General features: G+C 46.9%; 1 protein-coding gene across 3 annotated transcripts in view; it reads right to left on the bottom strand.

Annotated features, from left to right (window-relative positions):
- Positions 1 to 1,767: 1,767 nt before the first annotated feature.
- Positions 1,768 to 8,166, bottom strand: part of ARMC12 (armadillo repeat containing 12) — a 15,070-nt gene continuing 8,671 nt past the window's right edge. For 2 of the 3 annotated variants that reach the window (XM_023764784.1, XM_023764785.1), the window contains exons 4-6: positions 7,973 to 8,144; positions 7,437 to 7,510; positions 1,768 to 2,735 (exon numbers count right to left, since the gene is read on the bottom strand). In XM_023764784.1, coding sequence (XP_023620552.1) covers positions 2,403 to 2,735; positions 7,437 to 7,510; positions 7,973 to 8,144 — 579 coding nt within the window. In that variant the 3' untranslated portion in view covers positions 1,768 to 2,402. The remainder of the gene's footprint in view (positions 2,736 to 7,436; positions 7,511 to 7,972; positions 8,145 to 8,166) is intronic. The other variant, XM_023764786.1, reaches the window with a different exon arrangement.

Below are 8,166 nucleotides of genomic sequence, written 5' to 3'. Positions count from 1 at the left end.
AGCCAATTGTCATCAGGTGCCTCCCCAGAGCAGGCTCTACTGCAAGGCCCACTGCTCAAAGAACAAATTCGGTAAGATTCAAGCTTTAACTTGCCAAATGCCCAATGAGATTCACAGGAGAAGGGCCGCAGGAAGCAGCAAAGGCTGAGGAAAGCTCCCGGCTGCAGTAGAAGACTTAGCCAGCCCAGGGCCAAGGAGAGAGAAGGGCACTGTGGGCAGGGAGAAGCTGGATCAACAGCTCCGGCAAGACTGGCTCACTGCCGTGTGGCTGGAGGTGAGGCCTGACATGGGGGGCTAGTGGCAGGCAAGATGACCAGATTGTGAAGGGCCTTAGGTGCAAAGCTAATTCCTGTGCAACTACCATGATAAATGGGGCCCAATGACCATATCTCTGAGGACGAAACTCCACCTGCTTTGGCTGTAAGTACAGTTTTACCTGCCGGGTCATGTGGCTTAGCTTTGGGGCTGAGAAAAAGTTCACTGTGGCAGTGGGGAGCCCCCGAAGGTTTTTGAAGATGATGTGATGTAGGTTCTAAGCACATCCTGGAGTATGGAGACCAGAGTTGGAACATGACTACCCAAAAGTCCTGGTGTCAGGATCAGGGTAGCAGCAGTGGACACTGGAGACCTGGGTAGACGTGAGATGTTCAGAATGGCTGCTGGGATGTGGTGGGGAGCAGCAGTGGGAGGTGAGGTCCAGTACCCAGCTGGTGACATGGGAACACAGGGAGCTGGCTGAGAGCGGCCCTGGTCAGGACTCGTGCAGGAGGCAAACCAATCGATGTGTTTCTCTCACATTGATGTTTCTTTTCTGTCTGTCTTTCCCTCTTTCTTCCACTCTCCCTAAAAATCAATGGAAAAATATCCTCAGGTGGGGATTAACCAAACAAAAACAGACACACACACAAAAAAAAAAAACAACAACAAGACTAAATGGCTCTAATCCTCTTTGTGCCCCAGACCAGTCATGTGACCTTGAGCAAGTCACTTTCCCTATTTGGGCTTGTTTTCCCTTCAGCAAAATGCCAGGCTTGGCCTTGGACTAGATGGTGGCTTTCAGTCCTGCCTCTGAAGGACAGTGGGCATCCATAGCTGGTCAGCATGACCTGCCTTCTAAAGCAAGTAGCAGCAGACTGTGACTAGCTCCAATCGTAGGGTTTTCTCCCATGATGTTGTCTTAAGCCATTAGCAACCAGCACCAGCACCGTGTGCTTGCCGGGAAGGGACCACAGATAACACAGGGAATGCAGAGTGGGCAATGCCGTGCAGGGGCAAACCTGACTGGGTGGCCACCGCGCTCCGGCAGTCTCCCTGTTACGGAGACTTCACGGTGTGGGTGTATATTACACATGCCCTCTGCTTCCTGCAGTGTTTCAGGGCGCTTCGCAGGGGACGCTGGGACTCTCTGGTGCCTGTTACCCAAAGAGACTGGAGAGACATCGGACTCGGCGCTCTCCAAGGGCCTTTCCACGCTAATCTTTCATTTTCTCAACGAGCATTTCCTAGCTCCTCAGAGCCCATCTTTGATGAACACCTCTTCAGGCACAACTCTGCGCCTGATATTCATTAACTCAGATAATCCCCAAAGAATCTTCCCAACAGCTTCACAAGATAAGTACTATTACTATATTCTTTTTTTTTAGTTTTTTTTTATTGATTTCAGAGGGGAAGGGAGAGGGAGAGACAGAAACATCAATGATGAGAGAGAATCATTGATTGGCTGCCTCCTGCACGCCCCGCACTGGGGATTGAGCCCACAACCTGGGCATGTGCCCTGACCAGGAATTGAACGTGACCTCCTGGTTCTTAGGATGATGCTCAACCACTGAGCCACAGCAGTGGGGTGTGGTTGAACTTTTAAGAGCCAGTGATCACTGTCACCCTTCCTTTGCCTTCTCTAGTAGGAGTTGCAGAAACACAATGAAGAGCCTCCCTCAGCCTGCCCCTGAGAGAAGATGGTTTAAAACATTCGCCTGCCCTTCCACTCACCCCCTACCCCCCACCCATGGACACAGAGTGTGAATAAGAAATAACCCTGATCCTTTTTAAGCTGCTAAAATTTGGAGGTCGTTTGTTACTGCAGCAGAACCTCGCCCATCCTGAGTAATCCAATGTTATACTATCTGTTGTTGATTATCTTTGGCCTCAGTCCCCAAGCCTGCCTTCTCCCAGAACTCCCTGGAAGCACTGGCTCCACACTGCAACTTGAAAAGCAGCAAGAGGAAAGGGAGTCTGTCCCCCAAACAGGGAAGTGGGGATGTGTGCGGGGAGGTGGGCCCAGCCTTTGTCATGCTCTGAGGCATGGGCTAAGCTGGATGAAATCTCCACCAGCCCTGGAGGCCCTGGACAGACACTGCTCCTCAAGCGTCTCTCCCATACTCATTTATTGGCTCTCCTTACTTTTATTCCCCACCATTAAAGCAGGGATGACCAGTCATGCAGGAAGAGGACCGCCCTCTTATGTCCTGGGGGCACTGCAGGCTGACTATGACCTTGCAGGCCTGGATCTGAACCTCCTCCTCCGGGTGGATGACCAGGGCGAGCAGCCGGTCTGCCAGTCGTGACTTTTCCCCAAAGAGAGCTTCATGCAGAGACTGTTCGTTGTAATGCCATTTCACGGCACGGTAGTGTGGCGTGTTCCGGCCCTCACTCAGCCGCTCGGCAAACACCAGTACCTCGAACAGCAGACTCCCTGGCTGTTTGACCTGGAACAGGTTCAGAAAGTTGGTGTGCACCTGTGATAGGGATGAAGAGAGGATGGCAATGAAATCCAAGACAACTCCTAAAGTTCTTCCATCTTCCCATCGCCTCAACTCCCCAATATACCTAATTTCAGAGTCCACTGTATGGGAGCATTTTAATTTTCTTTTCATTATCATCTATAAATATAAAAGCCTAAGCGACCATTACGGCCAAACAACCGGAGGACCAGTCGCTATGACACACACTGACCACAAGGGGGCAGACGCTCAACACAGGAGCTGTCCCCTGGTCGTCAGAGCACTCCCACAGTGGGAGCACCACTCAGAGAGAAGCCGGGCAGCGGTGGAGCCAGAATGAGACTGCTGCTTTGGTGCTGCTACATCCCCCAGGGGTCCCAGATTGTGAGAGGGACCCCACTCATGCACGAATCTGTGCACCGGGCTTCTAGTTCTCTAACATAATTACCTTGTGGTCATAAAACATGAGTTATTTGGTAATAACATTAATTCTAGGAAATATGTCATGACAAACTTTAAGGTTTAATGTGTGGTTAATTTTTATAAATGTTTTGTGTGTTTGAGAGGAATGTGCATTTACTAATTATAGAGTGTTCTGAGTATGTCTAATACTCAGTGTTCTGAGTATGTCTCAAGCTGGTTTGTGTTATTCTCAGCAAGTATACCCTTAACTCAGTGGTTCTAACCTGTGGGTCGCGACCCCTTTGGGGGTCGAATGACCCTTTCACAGGGGTTGCCTAAGACCATCGGAAAACGCATATCTAATTACATATTGTTTTTGTGATTAATCACTATGCTTTAATTATGTTCAATTTGTAACAATGAAAATACATCCTGCATATCAGATATTTACATTACGATTCATAACAGTAGCAAAATTATAGTTATGAAGTAGCAACGAAAATAATTTTATGGTTGGGGGTCACCACAACATGAGGAACTGTATTAAAGGGTCGCGGCATTAGGAAGGTTGAGAACCACTGCCTTAACTGGTTTTAGGATTTTATCTATTAATTGCTGAAAGAGTGCAATCTTCCAAGTCTTCCACTGTGGTAGTAGATTTGTCAATTTTTCTTTATAATTATTCAGCTGTGAGGAAGAAGGAAATCCTGCTAATTTGTGACATCATGGATGGACCTTGAGGACATTATACTAAGTGGGATAAACCAGACAGAGAAAGACAAACAATACATGGCATCACGTTTATTTTTATGTGGAATCTTTCAAAAAAGATAAGTCAGGAAGAGGAACCAAGATGGCAGCATAGGTAACCACCTGTACTCACCGCCTCCTACAACCACATCAAAATTTCAACTAAAATACAAAACCACCATTGTGCGGAACTGCCTGAAAGCTGGCTAAATGGAAGTCCTACTACTAGAGAAGTAAAGAAGATAGCACATTGAGACTGGTAGGAGGGGTGGAGGCACTGAATGGACTAGTCCCGCACCCATAGGGCTGTTTTTTCAGTCGGGAGGAAGATCGTCTCTGCAGAGACTGCCCATGAGAAGCAGGGGGTCCCAGCCCCACACCAGCCCCCCAACCCAGAGTTCCAGAGCTGAGAAGGGAAGTCCCTGTAACTTCAGGCTGTAAAAACTGGTGGGTATTGTGGCTGAGTGACACGTAAGCTGCTGGAGTCCCAGGTATTCCTCTTAAAGGGCCTGTACACAAACTTAAACCAGTGGTTCTCAACCTTAGAGAACCTCATCCTCCGGAATGAGGCCCAGAAATCAGGATTTTAAAAAGATTCCCAGGTGATTCTAATGTGCAGCCAAAGTTGAGAACCACTGACTTAAACTGTCCCACTTCTTCTGAGCTCCAGCGCCAGGGGACCCAGACACATACGGGGAGGAACTGGATAGTCTGGCATCGGGGCAGGAACTCGAGGGCGGCTTTCTCCCAGATGGGAGTGCTCACAAGGGTCATTGTTCTTGTGCTGGGACCTTCCCTGTCACAGGGCTGACTGGCAGCCATATCTGAGTTTCCATCAGCTTGCTTCACACTGTTTGCTCCACCCTGGGGATTCCCTGAGACCCCACCCCATCCAATTTGCAGCCCCACCCAAGCTGTTTGCAGCAGCTTTTCCATATGAATGGCCTGTCCTGGCTCAGGTTTCAGACTTTGCTAAAATCTCTCAAACAAGCTGCAACTGGTGACAGCATGCCCCAAACCTATCAATAAAAGGCCCAAGACCAAGCACTAGCACCAGCCTGCCTTCTTCACAGCTGGGTCTCGTCTCCTGCACAGCAGTGCTCCCACGGTAGTCACAGCTTGTCCTCACAGCCAGTTGGCCTGGAGGTCAACTGCTCCCAGAGATGCCAACAGCAATCAAGGCTCAACTACAAGACTGTGCACACAGCCCACACAGAGGTGCACCTAGAGTCCCCAGGTCAGGTGACTGGGAAGTTGAGCCACTGGGCCCTACAGCACACCTAATACCCAAGGCCACTCTACCAATTCCAGGAGACATACTAGCTCTCTCTACCTAATATATAGAAACAAACACAGGGAAGCACCCAAAATGGGGAGACAAAGAAACATGTCACAAATGAAAGAAATAGAAGCAAGCACACTACTGGATACAGAGTTCAAAACCATAGTTATAAGGTTACTCAAGGATCTTCATGAGACTTTCAAGGATCTTAGTGAGAATGTCAAAGACATGGAAAAGAACCAGTCAGAAACGAAGCATACACTAACCGAAATAAAGAACAATTTACAGTGATTCAACAGTAGAGTAAAAGATTCCGAGAACCAAATCAATGGTTTGGAATATGAGGAAGCAACAAACACCCAACCAGAAGAGCAAAAAGAAAAAAGAATCCAAAAATATGAAGAAACTGTAGGTAGCCTCTGGGGCAACTTCAAGCATACCAACATTCACATCATGGGGGTGCCGGAAGGAAGCGAGAGAGAGCAAGGTATTAAAAACCTATTTGAAGAAATAATGACAGAAAACTTCCCATCCCTGTGAAAGAAGCAGACTTACAAGTCCAGCAAGTGCAGAGAGTCCCAAACAAGAGAAACCCAAAGAGGCCCACACCAAGACACATCATAATTAAAATGCTAAGGGTTAAAGACAAAGAGAGAATCTTAAAAGCAGCAAGAGAAAAACAGTTAGTTACCTACAAGGGAGCACCCATATGACTGTCAGCTGATTTCTCAACAGAGACTTTACAGGCCAGAAGGGAGTGTCAAGAAATATTCAAAGTGATGAATAGCAAGGACCTACAACCAATATTACTCTACCCAGCAAAGCTATCATTTAGAATTGAGGTTCAGATAAAGAGCTTCACAGAAAAAGCTAAAGGAGCTCATCACCACCAAACCAGTATTACATGAAATGTTGAAGGGTGTTATTGAAGAAGAAGGAGGGAGAGGAGAAAGAGGAGGGGGAGGGGGAAGAGATAAAAAATATGAACAATAAAATGGCAACAAATACATATCTATCAACAATCAAATCTAAAAATAAAAAGCAAACAAGAAATCTAATGAACAAAAGAAACTGGTGAATAAACAGAATCAGAGGCATGGAAGCATGGAACAGACTGACGAATCTCAGAGGGAAGGGGGTGGGGGTGGAGGGAAGAAATTAAAGTTCTTACCTAAGAACATAGACAGTAGGGTGGTGAAGGCCTGGGGTGGGGCAGGAACCAGGTGGAGTGGGGTGATGGGGGAAAAAGGGGGAACATCTGTAATACTCTCAACAATAAAGATTTTAAAAAAAAGAAAGTCATAGAAACAGAGACAAATGGTTGTCAGGGGTTGGAGGAAGGGAAGTAGGGAGCGGTTGGTAAAAGAGGTCTGAGGCTTTATGTAAAACATGTTGACTATAGTGGATAACACTGTATTATACAATTGAAATTTGCTAAGAGATTAGAACTTAAATGTTCTCACCACTCCTTCCTCCCCAAAAGTAGATGTGAGGTGATGGGTGGGAATCCTTCACAATGCATACATGTTAATCACCACACTGTATACTTTAACTATCTTACAGGTTTATTTGTCAATTATACCTCAACAAAACTGAAAAAAAAAAGAGAGAAATTTTGTTTCTTTGTAATTCTATCAAGTTTTGCCACTATATTTTGAGATTATGTTATTAGGTTCATCTAAATTTAGAGTTGCACCCTAACCGGCTTGGTTCAGTGGGTAGAGCGTCGGCCTGGGGACTGAAGGTTCCCAGGTTCAATTCCCTATCAAGGGCATGTACCTTGGCTGCGGGCACATCCTCAGTAGGGGGTGTGCAGGAGGCAGCTGATCGATGTTTCTTGCTCATTGATGTTTCGAACTCTCTATCTCTCTCCCTTCCTCTCTGTAAAAAATTAATAAAATATATTTAAATAAATAAATAAATAAATTTAGAGTTGCTTTAGCCCCCTGAACCATTATTATGGTGGTGACCTTATCTATTCCTAATAATGGTTTTTGTTATAAGTAACTCTTCCCTAATATTAAAGTAACTACATCAACTTCTGTTTTGTCACCTGTGTTCCTCATTCTCAGTTTAGAAAGCCCCTCAGAGGAGAACCTCCTCCCAACAGAACTGATTCTGATTCTTTTGGGAGGACGGAGAAGGGAGTGATCTTCAGTGTGCCTAGCGCACAGGCAGGAAGAGGAACACCAGTCTTGTCAGGGCGAAGTCTGTCTGGAGAATTCTTCCTTCCCCAGTATCCGAGTTGGCATCCATCAGCCCCTCATCACTGCCTTTCTCACCTGGCAGTTGAGAATATCATAGAGAAGGTCATTCTTCTGTGCCAGGTGGCTCAGCAGTCGTATGGCTTGCACCTAAATGAAGGAAATAGTAAAACATGAGAAGGCAGGTGAGTCTGGGCCTGAGCAGAGAAGACACGGTCTCTTCTCCTCCCTCTGGATCAGCGGTTCTCAACCTGTGGGTCGCGACCCCTTTGGGGGTCGAACGACGCTTTCACAGGGGTCGCCTAAGACCATCGGAAAACACATATATAATTACATATTGTTTTTGTGACTAATCACTATGCTTTAATTATGTTCCATTTGTAACAATGAAAATACATCCTGCATATCAGATATTTACATTACGATTCATAACAGTAGCAAAATTACAGTTATGAAGTAGCAACAAAAATAATTTTATGGTTGGGGGTCACCACATCATGAGGAACTGTATTAAAGGGTCGCGGCATTATTAGGAAGGTTGAGACCCCCTCCTCTAGATCCTGTCCCAGACCTGGTCAGGAGGGCAGGCCCTGGGCCATGTTCTTGAGGCCCCTGTCCCATGTGATATTCTGACTGAAGAATCTCCATCAAGGCAGGCATCCCCCGTGGCAGCTGGGGGTGCACGAATTCAGCCAGTGGAAGGTTGTTGAGGACCCTAAGCCCACCGATGTGCACCTCCGATTCCCAGATGGTGCCTACCAGCCCCAGGCCCTTGATGAAGTGTTCCTGGGGCGGGGGACGGGGGGGG

Source organism: Myotis lucifugus, unplaced genomic scaffold, assembly GCF_000147115.1.
Source record: "Myotis lucifugus unplaced genomic scaffold, Myoluc2.0 scaffold_347, whole genome shotgun sequence".
Taxonomy (NCBI): domain Eukaryota; kingdom Metazoa; phylum Chordata; class Mammalia; order Chiroptera; family Vespertilionidae; genus Myotis; species Myotis lucifugus.
This window is presented reverse-complemented; position numbering and strand designations above follow the sequence as displayed.